The sequence below is a fragment of the Hydra vulgaris genome, chromosome 15 (assembly GCF_038396675.1).
Source record: "Hydra vulgaris chromosome 15, alternate assembly HydraT2T_AEP".
Classification (NCBI taxonomy): Eukaryota; Metazoa; Cnidaria; class Hydrozoa; order Anthoathecata; family Hydridae; genus Hydra; species Hydra vulgaris.
The window spans coordinates 55,537,034-55,559,373 of record NC_088934.1 but is presented as its reverse complement, the minus strand read 5'-3'; the positions used below and the strand labels follow the sequence as shown (position 1 = coordinate 55,559,373).

General features: G+C 28.0%; 1 protein-coding gene across 2 annotated transcripts in view; it reads right to left on the bottom strand.

The window, feature by feature from the left end:
- Window positions 1–20,472: 20,472 nt before the first annotated feature.
- Window positions 20,473–22,340, bottom strand: part of LOC100204991 (maestro heat-like repeat-containing protein family member 1) — a 112,717-nt gene continuing 110,849 nt past the window's right edge. For both annotated transcript variants that reach the window (XM_065820602.1, XM_065820603.1), the window contains exon 38: window positions 20,473–21,151. In XM_065820602.1, coding sequence (XP_065676674.1) covers window positions 21,069–21,151 — 83 coding nt within the window. In that variant the 3' untranslated portion in view covers window positions 20,473–21,068. The remainder of the gene's footprint in view (window positions 21,152–22,340) is intronic.

Genomic DNA, 22,340 nt, shown 5'->3' with positions numbered 1-22,340 from the left:
GAACAATAATTTTATAAACTTGATTTTTTTATTTCGTAAGTTTTTTCTTTCTTAGTAGTAACCCTTTTTATATTTAATAGTAGTTAATTATCTTTTTATTAATATAATTATTATTTATTTATTTAACCTTCGTGTGTATATTCTTAATTATTTAAATTTGCCAAATTGTTCTTCTAAAACATCTTTGAAACTTTTTTCAAAATACTTTCTTAGTTCATTCTTACTTTTTTAGTTTAAAAAAAAGATTGATGTGCTATTGCATCATCAATAAAAATAACGTTTTAATTACGTTTTAACTTATTAAATGTATAATCAATCTAGTGAATCTACAACCAGAAGTGCTTTCACACACTTCATTCCCTACTAAACACTCAAATGAACGGAGATTATTTTTACTTTATTAAATAACTAACTAGTAACTTTTTTTATTGTTATTTTTCGGATAGCCTAGAGTTTCGTCTTTTTTCATAAAACAATGAAATAAAAAATGAAAAGCTAAAAAATAACTAACTCTACTCCATTTAACACTTAAATAAAATGGGTAATCACCACCATATTTGTTTTTAGGTCTAAACTGAATTACTACAAACCATGGAAAATAATATGATTAAGAAAAGTTAGATTTGCGTGACTATCACGTGACTATCTTTGACAATCACGTGATTTTCTGACTTACAAAGTTAGCGCATAAAAATAAGTCCAAAATGCTGTCTAAACCCTTTCCTAACTCTAACCAAAAATTCAATTTTGAAGAAAAAAATTCAAATTTGAAGTGAAAAAGTAAAAATCAATTCAATCAAAATGGCGTGCCGGTGTAATGGTAGAGCGCTTCCTCATAAGAAAGAAGAACCGTGTTCGATCCCCAACAAGTCCCTGGTAGTACCGCGCTCAATTTATTTCTCCGCGCAGCTACCTTTATTCATCAAGGTTCGTGTTTTGGAGTTATAAAGTTAAGAGTAGGGTTGTAACCACAGCTAAAGTAGCCTCCTCTACTGTAGTGGCCTTTATAGCCTTGGGGAGGTAAATGAATACTTAAAAAACAAAAAAACAAAAAAAGTTTTTGGGTATATTATTTTTGAGACTTTCATTTTTCCTAATTATTACTTTAATGTTAAAAAGAAAACATGCTTTCAATTTGTTTCAATTTATTTTGTGTTTTGCATATTTATTTGCATAACAAATTTTTGGAGTATTTTTTTGTTTTTTCAAATTATATATATATATCCAGGGCCGCCGAGAGCTTTTATGACGCGCAAGGCATAGCAGCAAATAGGCACCCCTATAAACATGTACATTTTTTAATTAAAAGCAACAATTATGCAAGTCAATGACTGTGCTTTTATTTGTTTTACTTTACACGCTTGTTTTGAAAAAAATCTGTAATCTGGATTAAATAAAATTTTTACAAATTTAATGATTAGGATAATAAACAGATTCTTTGAAATTAATTTGAGTTGAGAAAACCTTAAGCGTTTCCGCAATTTTGGTTGAAGAAAACCTTAAGCGTTTCCGCAGCTGGAAGAAGAAGACTCCTTCAAACTATTAAAATGCAAGATATCCCTCAAAAATTTGTCTTCTATTTCACAAGAAGACAAGTTTTTAGGGGATATCTAATTTACCTATTTTTGATCTTTAAACCAGATTAATGAGATTCTTAAAGAACCAGTTTTCTCAGTCCCAAACTAAAAATAAACTTGATGAATGAAATGAAAAAGCGTAACGTTAAAGACATTCATTTAAAGCATATGTTCGGGGAACTCATGGAAAAAAACTGCTTGAGTCAATATTTTGGTTAGACCTAAAGCAACGGCTTTAGCTGCAAAATGCTTTAGTTTTGCAATTATTTTTATTTGTTTTATTTAACTATAATTACTCTGAGCTAAACGTGTGGTGTCCGAAAACTTGTAAAACAGGATCTTCCATTTAGCAGAGCTGCAGCTGAAACCAAAAAGATCTCAGATTTTATTTATTTGTTAAATTAGATATGAAACAGCCTCTCGTCACTAGAAGAATACAAAAGTCAACTAGATATTGTTAAAGGTCTAATTAATAGTTACGAAGGTAATGGCAGTATAATTATAGCTGGTGACTTCCAAACTTTTCCACACCAAATATATGATTTATTTGAAAGATCGAATTCCAAAAGAAATAATTATTCTGTGTATCTTCGGAATTTTTAAAAACAAATCAATTAGAACTAGGAAATTTAACTAAAGATTCCTGACCTACATACCCATATCGACACCAGATACTACCGAATTTGTCATATATTGATCACATCGCTGTATCAAAATATACAAGTTTTCTAAATCTTAAATGCACTGTTCATCCTGAGTGCTTAAATAATTTGAGCGATCACCTACCATTATCAATATCATTTGATGTTAGAGCTAAGCAAACGAAATACAATACCGTTGAATTAGAAGCAGATACTAATATTCCTAGCTACGCTTGGAACATTTCTAAATTTATAAATTCATATAATGATCATCTAACTAATTGCTTTAAAAATTTAATTTTACTGATGATTATAAATACGAACTTGTCCAAATCAATAGAATAATTACTGGCAGCGCTCAAATAGCTTTGAAGGAAACTCTAAATAATAAAAAGCAATGTTTGCATTTAAAATCTCGGTGGACACCTGAATAAACTCGCTCTAAAACAATTCTTTCGATACATTTAAAAAAAAGGAGAGATTCTGCTTTTTTAAAAGATTTAAACTCTGTAACTTTCAATCGTTACCTAATGGCTTATAAAAACTTTCGCAAAGCCGTCAAGTTGGCTCAAAATAATGAAATTTGCGCACAATGTATTAAAATTGAAAAGTTAAAAAATACTAGCCCAAAAAACTTTTGGAATGCATTCAGATGCCTAAATAAAGACATAAATTCTAGGCTATTTACCATAAATAATAAAAAAGACAAAGAATCCGTTACTTCAGAATTCGCAAACCACTTCGAAAAAGTACTGAATACTCCAAAAATAACACATCGTAATAAAAATCGAAAAATTGTACAAGTCATGAAGATGTAACAATAACGGAAGAAAATATAGTTAGGGCTATTTCGAAACTAAAATTAAAAAAATCTCCTGACTCTTTCGGTATCTCAGCAGAACATTTGAAGTATGCAAATTGTGATACTTTAACAAAATGGCTCATCAAATTTGTTAATTACTCTATTAACAATGGATGGACACCAATATAATTGTACCCCTTGTTAAATCTTACAAAAAATCATTAGATAGCCCAAGCAACTATCGCGGTACCAGCATTATACCAATCTTTACAAAAGTTCTAGAATACCTAATTTTAAATATTTGTCCGGACATTAGAGATCTACCTCACCCTCTACAATTTGGATTCAATACTAACTGGTTAACATTACATGCAGAATTTCTTATTAGCGAAACAATTAAGCATTACAACAGCAACAATTCCCCTGTGTACTTATGCTCTTTAGATGCAGAAAAAGCTTTTGATAGCTGTGACTGGGATATCCTATTTGATAAATTATCTTTTGATAAAAAATTACCACTCTGTAGAGTTAACATTATCTCTTTGTTATATGACAATAGTAGCGCAACAGTCTTATATCAAGGTTGTAAATCAATTTCTTTTCTTCTAAGACAAAGAGTAAGATAAGGACCGATTCTTTCGCCTCACCTCTATAACCTTTACACTGAAAGTCTTCTCGAAAATATTAAAAATTTAGATATTGTTACGGTAACTTTACTGGTGTGGTAGCATATGCGGATGATATCATACTTTTAAGCTCTACCCTCTCTGGTCTCAAAAAGCTTATATAAAACATGCAACATTTACTGTAATGTTAATTGTATTAAACTAAATGCCAAAAAAAATGAGTTCTTGATTTCAGGTAAAGCACAAATACAAACCAATACGATAACGATTTCTGGTAATAGCATAAACCTTCAGAATAAACTTAGACATTTGGACTCACATGAGATACTGAACATTCAAATTACCCAAAATTTATTTCCTATATATATAAATCATTGGCCGTCCCTTTAACTTATGGTATGGAGCTATGTGGAAATAATTCTGCTTTGATGAAAAAGCTAGATATAATTGGAAGGAGTGCGCTAAAGTCGTTTTTGAATGTTTTAAAACACAGTAGGAACTATGCGGGTTCTCTACTTGGAATCCAGTAAATTTCGGAAAGTATTAGACAAAACAAATTAAACTTGTTCCTTCGTCTTCTGAACAATAGATCAACTACAGACATTATCTGTTCACAGCTGGAACGCCCTTTGTTTTTATGTCGTTTTCAGTTGTTAGATTTTAAGAACTTGATTCAAAATAAAAAGAAGGTAAAAATTGCACCTTCCAAAAGTGAAATCTCCACCGATGTTGAACAAACATTGAAATATGCGATAGAGTGCTGGAATGCAAAAAAGCAAAGAGGAATTTTTCAAAGTTATTCTTGAAGAAAAAGTTCTGAAGTAAAAATCACCTGAAACAACTTTCTTATATTTCATTTTATCTTGTAAATTACATTGAGTGTTAAATAAAATTAAATAATAATTAATCAATGAAATTTACATATAAAAAGTTTAATATTGATGAAGGAGAGCTACAATAGGCTTTCATATGCTGACAATTGAGATTGCTGCAGCCGAATTAGAACCATAAAAGTAATTTTAACAGAGTTTACTGTAGGTCAATCCTGCTAAATTTGATTTACGTTGAGATTTTAACACTCCTTAGGGAGTCGTTAAACCTTAGCAATTAAAATGAATTTGGCTTTTTTTTTTTTTTTTTTCTCTTTTTGCTATTTTAAATTGTGATTAAATTTTCTATTTCTGTTCGGATTATTCTGTTCAGATTATTCTAAAAACATTTATCAGATGTATTTCTTTCTAAAATAACCTGAAAAAGTTTAACAAAAAAATATTTTATTTGGATAATACCTAGTGTCTACTTCAATGTCGTCAATGTAAAAACCAAGTCAAACTTTTTTTTGTTTGGCCCCCACCAACCAAAAAAAAAAATATATATATATATATATATATATATATATATATATATATATATATATATATATATATATTTAAAACTAAAATTCTTTCGTAATATAATTAAGGCAAAATAAATTGCTATGCACATAACCAAGAAAATTTGTTTTTTATCTCTTTAATAAAAATAGTATTTTTACTTTTTTGTTATTAAAATTCATTTTGATTTTTTTTTTTTGCCTTTGTCTTCTGGCGCCCCTCTTATCTTTGCACTCGGAGCAGGTATACCCCTTTAGCCCCTCCCTCTCAGCGGCCCTGTATATATATATATATATATATATATATATATATATAATATATATATATATATATATATATATATATATATATATATATATATATATATATATATATATATATATATATATGCATATATATATATATAATTTTTGCATATTGTTGCATTTTTATAAGAATTCTTTTTAAGAGTTCGTAAAGCAACTTTTGATAAGCTATTTTAATTAGCCTTTAGACATCCAGGGTGTTTAAAGCAACTTTATATTTATGGAAAATACACATGAAAAAAAAACTGCTTCAGAAATTTGCATAAGCATTATTTACCTTGCCATTGTAACACAAATCCCAATCAACGTTGCTGTTCAAAAAAATTTTAATTTTTTGATAGAGTTTTCATTGAAAAGTCGTCCATTGATCGTTGGTATATTTTTAGAATGTAATTATGCATTAATATATGCGTTATGTTGTTAGGAATTTAGAAAATGGAAATGGTTCTGAATGATCACAATTAATTTTACTAGTTCAAAACCGTTGGAGTGAGTTCACTTTTGGGATTAAAACCTGTATAGGCACGCTTTCGTCACTATCGAGACAAACCTACACCAAGACAAACACGTTCGTTTCACGGGCAGTTTTACTCGAGTTAAACGCGTGTTTTATTAGGTTTAAAGTTTAAATTTGTATTTTAAACTTTAAACCTAATAAAACACGCGTTTTATTAGGTTTAAAGTTTAAATTTTTGATTTTCATTTTAGACACAAAAGTTGTTTTTTTTTAAGCGTAATTTTTTTGCAAATATTTCTGCATTTTACCAATGCTTCAAGTTCCAATTGTTTTTCATCTTGTTTTGAAATACGGGTTAATGCACTATTTAAAATTTACTTAAATAAATTTGGTTTATAAAAGATTATAAAGAAATTTAAAAACTAATGTTTATAAATAATTTTATGCATGCTTTGTTTTTATCTTTCGCGTGGTCTTCCTTATTTTAAAGTTTTGTAATTTATGAAAATTTTTATTGATGATATTGTATAGAAAACTAATGTATATATTATGCGAATATTACCCGATCAAAATTTTCTTTAAATATTATACGACGCACGGTAATTTTACTAATGTATGTTGAAATCGAATTTGGTTTTCTGTTAAATGGGGTTTTGAAGTTTAAACTTTTCAGTTAAATCCGTTTAACTAGTTAAATTTCAGTTAAATCCGGGTCTTAAAAAGTAAACTTAACTTCGTTAAGTAAAGAATGTTTTAAAATAACTTTTTTAAATTACCAGATGGCTTTCAGTAAATAATTTTAATAATTATGTTTTCCTAAGTTTAGCTTTTATCAAATTAATGCATACTCACAATCTGTCTCATTCACGCAAAGATCGTTACGTAAAACAAAGTTAATTTGAATTGCGGTTCAATGCTCACCAAATACTCACGCCTCTACCGGTGATTTTCTCTCAGTTAATGATGCGTAATAATTAGTTCAAATTAAAAATTTCACCATTTTTGCGCTAATTTATAAATTAATAAAAGGACGTATTTATTTATTTATTTTAAATTTATTTGTATTTAAGTTCATACAACAATATTTTAAAACTTTCAAAATTTTTGTTGAGACTTTCTAATACTGTTATTCAAAATTAAAAATTCGTTATTAATATATTGACATTATAAATTATTAACATGTGGACATTATAAATTGGTTATTGTGGACACAAACAATTTTAAATAGTATCTACTATTTTGTATATTTACGTTTATATAACGCGTTATTTAAGTAACGACATTATAAAACGGAACTTCGTGAATTTATGTCTTCTTTCTCCAACCACTTACTTTATTATATATATGTAAATTGTATTTATAAAAAAGAGAGAAATAAACTCTAAATATAAAAATAAAAAATACCTGATTTCATCATAAGTGAAACACTCATTGCAAAAAATAAGTCCAAAAAAAATTCTAAGAAATCTCTATTGATGAAAACTGATCACGGCTTACCCGCATAAATTATATTTAATCAAAAATTAGTAAAACAGTTAGTTTAATGTACCGAAATCGACCATATGTAATTTCACAAAGTCTAAAATATATTTTAGCTTAGTACATTGCTTTCATTTACAATTCTAATATTACATGGGCTAGTACTCAACCGACAAATCTTAAAAAAACATTTTTTCTGCACACAAGCATGCACGTAGTATAGGAAAAACAAATATGAACACGCAGAACCATTAATGAAAGACATGCAAATGATGAATATGAAATCAATATTTACATACACCTAATTTAAATACAATAAAAGCTTAATTCTGAAAAAAATTTTTTTGTCATAAATTAAAAAAAAAATGTGAACGAAACGTGTTCACTGAAATAAGCCAATCGAATACTTATATAGTTTATATTAGATCGCTGAGAGTTAATATAAAATTAATATAGTATATAAAATTAATATATAGAGTTAATATAAATTAATATCAAATTAGACCAAAACTAGGGAACGCTTTCAAAAAGCAAAAAATTTTAATTTAGTAAAGTCGTTTAAATACTTTAAGTTTGTAATTTAAAAAATTTTTAAACTATATAATTATTTAATATCAAGCAATCTTTAGAGGTTTGCAAGCTAGACAAATCATATGCTGTTGCATTTTTTTGTTATTCCAGTTAATAAAAATTTGGAAGATCTTGTTCAAGTTTTCTGTAAGCCTGAGTTTTCACTGAAAGTATTTTCGTAAATTAAACTATATATTTTAGTTATTTCAAAATCCAACTAACCAATAGAATCGAAACCTCGAATTAGTCTTTATTCGTCTTCGTTTTTTAATGTCTCTTAATTTTTATATTCAACAGAGATTGTCAATATATTTAACTATCGCTAAATTTATATCCTTCTATTTATTTTTCTTAATTTAATGTTTATGAAGATATTTTATTCTTTATATTATATCGGAGCAGTACAGAGCCGTAACCGCCGGAGGGGGCCAGAGGGGCTCAGGACCCCCCAATAATTTTTTTAAAAATATTTTTTTTTACAAGTAATTTATTGTAAATTATATATATTTTTTTAATTTTATTTTTAGGTGCCCCAAGAAGTCCTAACGGTCTTGTCACAGAGCACCGCGGAAGTGCACTTAACCGGGAAGTTCACGCCTCCTTCATTACCGTGACGCGAAAATTTGTTCAGAGCTCGTTTCGAACCAGGATCTCCTGCTTATAAAGCAAGCGCTCTAACCACTGCGCCATGGCCGCACATTATTATGTGACAGCGTCATATGGAATGACTTTATTTCTATAGCATATATTTTCTGGAGATAAACTTAAAATCTGCGAAAACCTTACATTTTCTAAATACTGCATTTTATTGCGAAAAATAAAGTATTTATTGTAAACCACAATGTTATGCTATATTATATTATATTATACTATATTATATTATACTATATTATATTATATTATATTATATTATATTATATTATATTATATTATATTATATTATATTATATTATATTATATTATATATATATATATATATATATATATATATATATATATATATATATATATATATATATATATATATATATATATATATATATATATATATATATATATATATAAACACACACACACACACACACAGGGGCGTCTACAACTGTTTACTCAAGAGGCAGCCTTCATAAAAATCAAAACAGGAGGGAGAGGGGGGGTGGAATTGAAATTTTACTCAAAACTCGGGGGGGTGGGAGCAAATATGCAATCGGTTCAATCCTAATCTAAATTAATCCACATAAAAAAAAAGTTTACCTAAATCAAACGCATCAATCATAAAAAAAAATTTTTTATCCCCCTCCCGTAATAAATGTTCCCCCGATAAAAAATATACTAAAATTTTTGATGGAATGACTTTATTTCTATAGCATATATTTTCTGGAGATAAACTTAAAATTTGCGAAAACCTTACATTTTCTAAATACTGCATTTTATTGCGAAAAATAAAGTATTTATAGTAATTCACGTGAGGTTTTTACACATCACAATTCGATTGTCAAATCGAATAATGTTATTATCAACAATTTTTCGAATTATTATCAGCATTCTATTATTAAAGCTAACTTAAAAAGGTTTGTTTTAGTTATTAAAAGTTATTATTTTTAAATTTTTTCTTGATCATAACTTCCCCCCCCCCCTCCCCTTTATTTTATTTTTTTTAATCGAAGAAACCCAAGCTCCCCACCCTCCATTTGACTCTTTAAGAGATTTTCAAAATTATTTTAGGAAAAATGCCTTTCTTCTTAAAATAAGTTGCCGATCCCCTGGTATGAGTCATAATTACCGTTTATGCTTGTTATTTAATTATTAAAATAGCATTACAATAAATAAAAATGTTTTCTCAAAAAAGCGTTTTTTGATTTCATATCCTTCTAATTCTAAAAAATTTTTTAAAAACAAAAATTTTAGTAAATTTTTTATCGGGGGAACATTTATTACGGGAGGGGAAGAAATAATTTATCACGCTGGAATGTTTATCCGAAAATATACTTTACGGGGGGAATGTTTGTCCAGGTACATACTTTCCGGGGGGATAAAGTATATGTAATAGACAGTATTTACTATTACTCAGTGTATTGAATGCACGTTTTCTTATTATATAATATCTTATTATACAGTATACATTTACTATCGGACCTAAAAAGATAAATAAATTATAAATTTTGGTTTATAAGTTTTGATAAGAAGAGAAGGAAAAAGTGCAATACAAGTACCAATGTCAAGGGATTATGCATACAAATTTGGGAGGTTAGTATTAAATAATATTTTTAATATACTCCTTACAATGAGTTAATGTAAGGATGTATTCATTTTATTAATTTCTTTATCATTATAAATATATTGTTAGTACTGGATTATATGCTAAATAAAGTTCCCCAAGTTAGCAAAATTAGAATCAGAAATTTGTATGTTTAATACAGAAACTTGGAAGTTAAACTCAAAGTAATTGGATCTAGACAAAATGACGGAGAACGGGTTAAATAAAAAGATGCTGTCAAAAATCCTTAGCTTGATCACGTTGTTGTTAGTAAACCAGTGTCAGAAAAATTAACTGACGTAACTGCGGAATCCATCATACCCGACCAAGTTTTTCTTCCTGCAATCTGTTATAAACCAATTGTTATTTACAAACCATTTGCCCAAAAAAACGTTTGCATTTCCACAAAAACGTGACCGACCTTGTTCGCAATCCTTGTTTTTAAATAATAAAAAATACGATAAGATTATTTTATTTTGAAAAATCATTTAAAGAAAATGAAAATTAAAAAAAAATATCTTGCTATATAAAAATGGAAAATAAAAAAGTCGCAAAATTAAAACAAATCTTCAAATTTTATTATTCAAAATTACCTGACGGTGTGAAAAAATCAGAAAATGACAGCAAAATGGCTTAGTTATTGTTTTTCGAAAGATAGTTTGTATTGTGTGGATTGTCTTCTATTTGGTAGACCATCAGCATCATTGAATTGGGTCAACCAGGGAATAAAAAGTTGGAACAATGCATCATGAAATATCGTAAATCACGAGTACAGTCAAGAACATCACAAAGCTGAGCTAGCAAGAATTAGATGGTGTAGTTAGAATCGACTAGATGAGATATTTTCAAATTTACACCATCATTATGAAATCATCAGAAAAGAATAGGCAAGTCGTATATGTGACTATCAAATGATTGAAATTTTTGTCTGAAATTTTGTTTGAAACTTTTTTCTACTGAAATGATGGCCATTCGTGGTCATAATTCCGAGGAGGGTAATTTTTTGCATCTTTTTCGAGATATTTCTGAATTTGATGCTTCGTCGGCCGATTATTTAGAAATGTTGAATATTATTCGTTCGAATGATTTTCGTTAGAAGCCGAAAACCTGTTGGAAACTACACTGAAAAATTTAGTTGTTGAGAAAATTGTAACAGACGTGAGGAATCAAAAAGTTTGTTACATTATTAGTGATGGAACCCAAAATAAATCTAAAATGGAAGTCCAATGCCTCATCTTACGTTGTTTAGAAAATACACCTGCTGGTTCACGTCCAGTTGAGAGAGTAATTGAAATGTTTACAACAAGTGAGACATCTGGAAAAATTCTGAGTGAGAGAAGTTTTTCAATTTAATCAAGTATCAATGTCGAAACAAATTGGATTATTAGCTAAAGTTACGATGGTGCAAGTAACTGCAGAGGCAAATTAAATGTTCTAAAAACATTAATCTTTGAAAGGCTCTAAATACCATGTATGTTTGGTGCAGTGCACACCGATTAAATCTAGGTATTGAATCCGTTTTAAAATATTATTCCGAAATAACCGATGTTTTAGGAATTATTCAAGAACTGTATAATTTTTTCTCAGGACACAAGTGACATTCTGTTTTTGTCAAAATACAGCAGAATGCCAGATAAACAAAATCGTTGAAAAGAGTTTCTGATACAAACCGAAAGTGGAGATCAGTAGAAGACGGCATTAAAACCGCGCTTGATTGTTATGACTGCATTGTTGATGCTTTGGAATTTTTGTCAACAAATAGTCATGACTCAGAGACAACAAATTCAGCAAGTGGCTGTTATGTAAAGTAGATGATATAAGCTGTATAATGTGTATGTATTTTTTGAAATCAATATTTGATGTAACTGGGCCAGTTTCTCGTATTTTGCAGGCCAATGCAGCAGACCTCTAAATTACAGTTTCACGTATTAATATTTGTATAAAAAAACTGACAAATATGAGTAATAATGTTGATGATCTCTACCGTGACATTAAAAAATCCGCAATAGAATTTTGTATCTTCCACAATATTGACACCAACTTCAAACCAAAAAGAAACAGAAAGACAAAACTCATGCAGGGGAGACGGCTGCTGATTAACGTATCAATGATCCTGAACAGGCATATAAAGTGGGGGTTGTAATTCGTGGATTGGATGTTGTTTTGCAAGAGATTAAAGAAAGATTCAGTGATAGCGATACTTCTTATTTAGAAGAAGTGCATTATTTCACAACTAAAAGTTTGTTATCATCTGAAATAATTAGTCCGTCTCAAATACAAAACATTTGTAACTTTTATAATTTGAATGCAAAAGACATTGCAAATGAAAGAAATCTGGAGAACTAAGCAATAACGAGGGTTGTAAAAATGATGACAAATGTGATGTTTCTGATGACGATCAAACTTCTAACTGGATTGACTATAGTTTCGTTAAGCCATTGCGAGGTCTAGAAGTACTGTAATTGTTTCCAAATTTACTTTGTTTTGTAAAAATATTGACAACTATAGCCGTAACAAGTTGCAGTGCTGAGCGTGCAATGAGTCAGATATTTAATGAGTCAGGTAATTAATGAGTCAGGTAGTTAATGAGTCAGGTAATTAATGAGTCAGGTATTGTAATAAGATTATAAGAAATTAATTACGAAGCACCATGATCGATGATTGGTTTTCATCAGTAACAGTTTTAGCGAGTGAGAGAGACATACTGGAGTCTTTGCAATCAAAAGACATTATTGATCGATTTGCTATGTGTTCGACCAAACTGAAAAGGTTGTTAATGACTTAATGGAAAGAGAATTCGAGCTTATCAGCAGCACACAATATCGGTAACTTTAAAATTGTTTTAAATAAAAAAGTTTTTTATGTTTAACTAAAGTAGCGTACGCTACTTCAGTTACTCCCATATTAAAATTCGTGCATTTTAAAAATGCTTTTTACAAAGAGACGCCATTTTAAAACAACTCTTTAAGTTCAGATAAAACTTAACAGGGTAAACTTAAACATAAGTGATATTTAAGAATATCGGTCCCGCTAACAGCTTATCACTGAAGGGAGGGGGGGGGTGCCTCTAGACCCCGCCCTCCTATTCCCCTAAAATATTCAATATATCCGGCATATCCGACATATTTCCTGATATTAAAATATATATTCGGCTTACCTGTATCCGACCGGATATGTAAAATATATATATATATTTCTTCTATTTCTTACAAACTATTACAATAAAATAAATGAAAGAAGAATGCATATAAATAAAAAATTACAAATTTTGTTACATATAAAATAAGAACGCGGAGACTTGCAGAAGATCTGATGATCTTGTCATCAAGAACCGCTTACAATCGTTACGTGTTTGAAACAATTTTGTAATGTGTATAAAATAAATAAGGTAGTCAAATAAAGTTTATAAAACGAAATTTAGAAGTAAAAATTAACGTTTATATAAATACTTAAAATACAAGACTTGATAGGTATAAAATTAAATTAACATGATACACAAAAATAAAATTAACAAAACAAAATTTAAATATATAAGTATATAGTCAAATAAATATTTTTTATATAAGAATTCGTAAAAACATTATAAATAAATCAAAATAATTAAGTTTAAAAATATGTAAGTATGTTGTCAATAGAGAGAATGGTACTTTTTTATTTCCTTTTAAATGCGAAAAAGTTCAGGTCTTGAGAAAAATCAAAATGTTTCAAAACTATTTTGTTTCATAGACACGCCCCTCGAAAAGAAATAAAAAACTTGCCTAAATTGGTTCTGAAAACTGGTTGAAGAAGGAAATTATTATTTCGTAAATTATATTTATTTTTTTCTTTTAAGGAATATAAATTGTGAAAAGAAACCGGAGCTGTACGAGTTTTACATTTAAACATAAAACACAATACATTAAAAATATTTAGTTGAAATATATTTAAAATATTCATTTCAATAAAAAGAGGCTTAGCATGTGAAAAACGGTCTTTAAAATTAATAAGACGTGCAGCATGTTTTTGTTGGCGATGAAGAGGTTCTAATTTACTTTTATTGACACTACCGCAAGCCGCATTTGCATAGTTTATATGGCAATCAATGAATGAGTAGTATAGTTGAGTTAAAATATGTTTATTTAACATGCTTCTTGCTTTATATACTATACCTACACTTTTCAAAATTTTGCAGGTAATGTTTTCGATATGTTTCTTCCACGTCAGATTTTCATCAATTGAAACCCTACAAAGTTTGTACCTGTTGCTCTTTTAAATTGAACGCCATCAATAAAAAGAGGAGGAAGCTCAATTGGAAGTAGACGTTTTTTAGAGTTAAAATGAAAAAGATATCATTTTATTTTTTCAATATTCAGAGAAAGTTTGTTTAATTTAAACCATTGAGAAATTTTCATTAGTTCATTGTCCATACAAGAAAATAGTGTCGTTATGCTGCTATGAGATAAAAAAAAAAATTTATGTCATCAGCAAACATAACTGTCATCAAATTGGATGCTTCATAGAGGTAGTTTATGTAAATGAGAAAAAGAAGAGATCCTAGTACAGATCCTTGAGGAACTTTGCAAGTTATTTCCAATAATTGAGATCGTGATGATTGGTCGAAATGAACAAATTGTTTTCTATTGCGTAAATAACTTTTTATTAGCATTAAGAAAATTTCCTCTGATTCCATAATATTTCAGTTTTTTGAAAAGGATTTTATGGTCGATCATATCAAACGCTTTTGATAAGTCAACAAAAATGCCTATAGTAAATTTGGACTTTTCAAATGAATCTGTAATATATTGAGTTACTTTTGGTATAAGGTGCTCAGTAGAGTTATTTTCTTAAACCCATATTGATTTTTGAATAATATATTATTTTGAGACAGATGTAGAAAAATTTTGTTATAAAGAATTCTCTCTGAAATTTTAGAAAAAACAGAGAGAACAGAGATAGGACGGTACTGACATTCAGTAACTCTCTTCTTTTTTTATTGGTGTAACTTTCGCTATTTTCAACTGATCAGGAAATATTCCTTGATCAATTGAACATTTAAATACTTTATATAGAACATTTTTTATGGTTTCATATGAGTTAATAACTATATTTCCTCTAATATCATCATGACGTATTGCTTTATTTGACTTAATTATTTTAAATATTTTATCAAACTCATCAAAAGTTAATTCAAAAGAATCTAAAGACACTAAAGGAAAATTAAAGTTATTAATTTATTTTTTATTTCGGTTCGAATATTTTTAGCTAAATTCTTTCCAACTAATATAAAAAATGTGTTCATTTTATCAGCTATATATATATATATATATATATATATATATATATATATATATATATATATATATATATATATATATATATATATATATATATATAAAACAGTAAAAGAAAAAAAGAATAGTTGTGTTAAATGGTGAAAAAGTCAAAAAATTAAATTCTAATATATATTTTTTTATATTACGTATTTATATACTAAAAAGTTTTATCCACTACAATGAGCATATTGAAACTTTTTGTTTCTTGAAAAATACAAGAGTTACTACAGTAATACTACAGAATACCTTGAATTATAAAAACTAATTATAAAATTGTAAAAAGTGGGACAGTTATAAAATCTAAAAATCATTAGCATCTGATTTGTCTGTCTCATTTCTCACTAGCTACAATAAAGATGTTTTACGCAAATATTTCACGTGAGATCTGTTTCTTCTGAGCTCAATTTGTTTGAGACAAGAAATGGATAAACAAGAACAGCATGAACGGATCATTAATTTTCATTAGGCGCATGGACTAGTCTAATAATCCAGCAATCCAGGATGTTTTTGCGAATAATTTTTTGCCACGCACCTCAAAACCTTGTTGTTGCTCCTTCAGTTGGTTTTCCTCCTGTACTCAATGCGAAGAGGAGATTTAAATATCCGAAGTTCAAAGTGCAGAATGCAAGCGCCATATTTCAAGAAACCCTCTTTAGCAGTGGAGTCACCTGGTGGTTTAGTCATTTGCTGCAAGGTTTGATGGCAAACTAAGCATGGAACAGCGGAGGGATTTCGAGTCAAAACATTCAAAACTTTTTCATTCAAGCAAGTATTTTTAATAATTTTTATTTAGTTTTAAATTATTTAATTTTTTATGATGATTTATATCATTATCAAAAAATTAATGTTCAGTTTTGGTTCCTCTATTAATACAAAACTTTCTAGATTGTTGTTGTTTGTTTTCTAGGTCATAAATTTCTTTTTGCAAGTGTGCAGATATTTTATCAATGTTTTTCAATGCAAATCTGAAAAGGTCTTTTAGGAAACTTTTTTCTATAGATGATTTTAAAGCTGCAATGTTATCAATAAAATGTAGTGAAACCATTTGACTAATCTGGAGCGTCTTTTCCTTTAACATGAATGTGGAAAAGGGTCTATATCTATCAAGACTAAATTTGTAGTAAAAGTTTGAGATCATTTTACAACTTCTATTCCTATTGTCTCAACCATTTCTTGAACTTTAGGGTCTTCAAGCAAAATTCAGTAAAGAGTATAATTTTTGGTTTGACACCTATCTTTTTCAAAAATAGAAAATGAATAATATTTACACCATGCTAGATAAAATCTTAGTTTTTTACTTAACTGTAGATTTAAATTTGGGCATAGAAATGGGCGTTTGAAAGTGGTCTAGCGTTTGAAAGTGGTCTGACGTTTGAAAGTGGTCCAGAAAAATTCAAAAGAAAAAGTTAAAATAAAAGTGACTTTCAATGTCTACTAGTCTACATGAAGATATCTACATCTAGTCTACATCAAGAGCAGCAAAAAAAAAAAAAAGTGTACAAAAATAAAATTATAACTTAATAAGGATTGAAAAAAAAAAAACATTGATGGCAAATTGCAATAAATTTTAAATAATTCGAATTACCAGTTTGTAATTTGGATGTTAGTATTTGAGTTTGAGCACTCTATTTTCATACAGATTTAAAGATCATTTTAAGCATAATTTTCCAAGACAAATGTCAACAACAGCAAACGTATTTTTTTCTTCTTCAAAACTATGACCGTGACATGGTTTTGAAGAAGGCTCTGTCAATTGAAGATTCAGACTGAGCTTCTAATTTGAAAAGAAGACAACCATCTTTTGTTTGCTGCTGGGAGGATGCATACATAAAGGCTCCTTGTTCGTGGTTGTAGCGCACATTGGCAACGACCAAATGTTTTTCACAAAGAAACTTTTGTTCAAATTTTGTGGATGGTTTTTTACGTTTAGGCCAATTTTTGTTTGGTTGCTAATTGAGGTAAAAATTTACCGAATACAAAATAAAATTTAAACTTACTAAAACAAAATTTACCACTTGCGCAGCCGTTTTAAATTGGTATTTTGGTAAATGGTGTCTAGTAAACGGTCTTTAAGCGGTAGTGGTTTAGTGGTAGAGCGCTCACTTCTAATATAGATATAGAGTTGATAGATTGAATTAACATAAAAAAAAAAAGATGCGGAAAAATCTCTAGTTGCTTTGGAAAGTTATTTACAATCGAATTTTCAAAACAATAAAACGTTTTTTTGTAATCTTTTACAACTTTTTTTTATACAATAACTTAAATATATAACTATTTTTTCCATATTTTGCTATTGGTAAAAATAACTAAAATTCATTTTTTTTTCTTTTGAAGTATGTATTAACACTAAACATCTTTTAATATTTTAATTTCAGAATTAAAAATTCAAAAAACTAGGAATTTGTTGTAGCTCCACCTATTGTTTGAAAAAAACATTTTCTCAAAAAAAGTATAAAGGCAATAAACTTTCGGGTTTAGGTGAAAAAGTATAAACTACACTAGGTTTCCTTTATCAATGTTGAACTTTTGTCTTGAGAATCTGAAATAACTTTGATACAACCTAAAATTTTTGTTATAAATGATGTGCCGAATAGCATCTGAACATAAACAAGTGTGAACAGATAGAGACTACTTGAACAAGTGTGACCACTATTCTTTTTTGTACTTTTAGATGTTGTATACTTATTAAATTATTGTTTTTAATCAGATACTCATAACAACGGTGCCGAGGTTTAATGGTTACTAAAAACGTTTTTAACTTTTTAGTAACCATTGTAATTCATAGTCTTATGAGAAGCAACGCAGAGAATTGCAACTTGTCAAAGAAAAAAACGCATGAAAAGTATTCATTTTACCTCGTTACCCCGTCCTCATCTACTTTTTATTTTATTTTTTATTTTACACATCGTTACGTTACAACTACATGACATAATATACGTATATCATACATAACAAAAAGTGGTTTAACAAGTACAACTAAATATAACGTAAATTAATAGTGTTTCTTATCATAAAAACTACCAGTATTTTTTGTTTTAACAAGTACAACCAAGTATGACGTAAATTTGTGTTTCTTATCATAAAACCAGTATTCTTTGTTTTATTTTCAACTGTTTTATTTTCTATTTGAATTGCATTTTCTACAGTTTTTGTTGAAAAATGTGGCAAATTAAAATAAGTATATACTAAATTGATCACTAGCCGTACTGTTTTTACTAATTCAGGTCCTGAATACGACATTTGAAATAGGTTAAGGTCCTGAATAAAATAAATGGAATGTCGTAATTGATGGTTAAAATTAAATGCGATAAAATGCGATTAAAATTGATGCTGTTTGAACAACTTTTACTAATTCTTGCAGATTTCATAAACGATGCATCAAGTTTGCATAATTTTTTCCCAATTAAAAAGATAATTTAACCTGGTAAAAATTGATTAAAAAAAAATTAATGTTTTTTAGAATTGTTTGAGAAGATATTGTCTGAAATTTACCAAACTGCGCAACCTGTCCTAAGAAGATAAATCGTTAATAAAACTATCGTTAACTGCAAGCGTGTCTATTATTTATAAACTTTTTACTTTATACATTTTAATGACGTAAGTAAGAGGAGAGAAAAAAATTAAATAATTAGAAAATGTCATAAAATATAAAAATATTATTCTATATAATTAAAGGGCTTATTGTGAAACAATGACAGGCCACAAAAACAAATATTTGAGAAAAATGACTTTTAAGTTTTATTTAAATCTATAAAATCAGTGCTTACTTATTATTCTCTCAAATTTATACATCATAAAAATACTAATGGATATTATATATTGGACAAAAATAAATAATAAAAATTGCGTATACTATTTATGATTATAAAAATGATAATAACTCATTTTTGAAAAAAATGTAGCTTGTCATTGTTTCACAATAAGCCCTTCAATTATTTTAAACTTTAAAGCCGATTTAAAAATTACAAAATTTAAAAATATGCATGTACCGCAAAATAATTTTTAATCAAAGTTGTTTCTTTGTGTTCGATAGTTCAATTTTATTTATTTTTTTCATAGCTTCTCTACTTAGCCCTACTAGACAAGGTGACAGTTTATTTACCTCTACTAGATAAGGTGACACCTTAGTTAACCGTACCAGACAAGGTGACACCTTAGTTTGGTTTTAAAGAGAGCAGTAAGACTAATTAAAAAAACGGCTTAATGTAATCGAAAGTCTGATTATTTATTAAAATATCAACCCTTAAGTGATAGCTGATAAAAAAAACTTATAAACATCAAAAAAAAAAAAAAAAAAAGAAGATTTTTTTGGTCTAAAATAAAAAAAACTGTGCAACTAACTCGACTACCGTCCAACGATATTTTGTTGCGCTTTATGTTATCATTTTAATTCCATTATATATTTTGTCATCCCACGAGTAGTTTTAGAGATATCTTATTTCCCCAACAAGCGCCTAAGGTCCAATAACTTCGCTCTACCCTACGCCACATTTTACAATAAAGCTTATGATAAATGTGATAAAACTTATGATAATTTATGATTTATAAATTATGTCATACTTATGATAATTTATGATTTATAAATTATCATAAGTATGACGATTTATAATAGTTTTATCATAAATTTATGATAAAACTATTATAAATTCAAGTTGATGTATTTTTTTCAAGGAAAAATATATTATATATTTTTTGTTTTAGGTGCCCCAAGACGACATAATGGTCTTGTCACAAAACTCCGTAGAAGAGCATTTAACTAGATTTAGTTCATTTAGTTCGTTTAATATGTCAAGCGCTCCCATTGAACACTGGATCCCTAGCTTCTAAAGCAAGCGCTCTAACCACGACATAACGTCTGCTCAATCCTAATGTTGACACAATAACTAAAGAACAATATTTTTAAAGTCTTAATAAAAATGATGTGTTAAAATTTTTTAAAAACTCGTTTACCACAAATACCTTGATAAAGTGCGTTAAGCAAGGTTCTCCTTCAACCGAAATGAACGAGAAAGAGATGCAATATGTAAGGTAAAACAAAATAAAAACAAAAAAACAACAACAACAACAACAACAAACTTTCCAAGTCAAATATTATTATTAACAATTTGCATCGTACATGATATATAATATATTTATATAGTCGTCATTTGCGGTAGAAATGATATAAAATAAAAAAAAATTATATTGTATAAAAAGATCGTACTCCATGAGGAAAAATTGTATAGAAAAGGTTCTTAAATCAACAAAAAACAACTTTTTTTTAAAAGAATAGTAAATAAGATTTTTTTAAAAGTTTTTGAAATCATAACAAAGTCAAAATTTTATCATAATCGCAGTTACGCCTTAGTTACGCAACATTATGCTAATTTTTAAAATATTATTGAATAGATTATAATTATCATAATTATCGTGTATTGTACATATTGCATATTGCATATTTATACTAATATTGCATATTTATACTAATATTGTACACCTCTAACTTAACTTTATATTAACACTCTATGAGTTTTTAAATTTAGAAGAAATATTTGTTTAAAAAATCTCTCAGCATTTTGGCACATCTACCAGCATGCACATTTTGGTAATGCAAAATTTTCTTGTGTTTAGGATTTAGTAATTGCAAAATTGTTTTGCATTACTTTTGCAGTATATATGTTTTTTATAGGAATTCAATAATCGTAAAGTAAACTAATTGCTTCAGCAGCGCGAGATCGAACCAACGGAGATGGATCTTTTATAAGTACTACTAATGCTGAACGTAAAAAATAAAAGATTATTTATTATTGCTTTTACATTTTTTTAAATACTCATTATTAATAAAAAAAAAATATATTCCAATTTTATATACGCTGTATTTTCAACCCTGAGATTTTGTATATCAGAGATGAAGATAATCCTCATTCTGTGGTGGTATGAAACACATAATAAAAAAAAGTTTATTAAAAACTAACATTTTTAACATAAAATATTTTGTTATGTTAATAATTGAACATAATGTAACTTTGAGTGAAAATAAAATTCAATCCCTCCTCCACCTCCTGAGGAAATTGAATCCCTGCTCCTCGGGAGGAAATTTATCAAAATATTTCACAAAAATAATTGCACAATTTTTATTCTTCCCCTCATACCATAATTACAAAATGTTAATTAATGATTGTTACACGATTACATAATGTTAAATAACAATTACTACACGATTACATGCTAAACAATACACGACTGCTTATTGTTAAACAATAATTACACGAATACATGTTAGACAACGATACGACATACGATATAGACAACGAGTTACAACAAGATTACATAATGTTAAACAATGATTACTGCACGATAACAAAATGTTAAACAACAATTAATAAACAACTGCATGATGTTAAACATTGATAACTACACAACTGCATGTTTAGTAACCGACCGAAACAGAAAAAAAGCCGAAACCGAAATAAACCAAAATTTCGGGTACTCAAATTTGGTGCCGAAACCGAAACTGACATTTCCGCAAATATTTTACCGGAACCGATACCGAAATTTCGGCTAGTTAAAATTTATTTTATTAGAAAAATTTATTTAAAAATGCAATTTTAGATTTGCTGTTTTTTTATACTCGTATTATGTTAGAATTAGTTACATGTGTATCCTAAATTGAGATTTAATACATAAGTTGGCGATATAAGTTAATAGCGAAATTTAACAACTGGCAGATTTTCTCTGCAAAACATGATTTTTTCGATGAATTATGTGAAAATTCTCTATATTTTTGTGAAAATTCTTAAAATATTTTGTGAAAATTCTAAAAAATAACTATTTTTCTAAATAAGATAAAAATTTCAGTATGTTTTTCAACCGAAATTTTGCTTTTTAACGAATTAATAAGAAGTACCGAAACCGAAGTTTCGGTATCGGTTCAAATTACCGAAATAAAATACCGAAAATAAAAT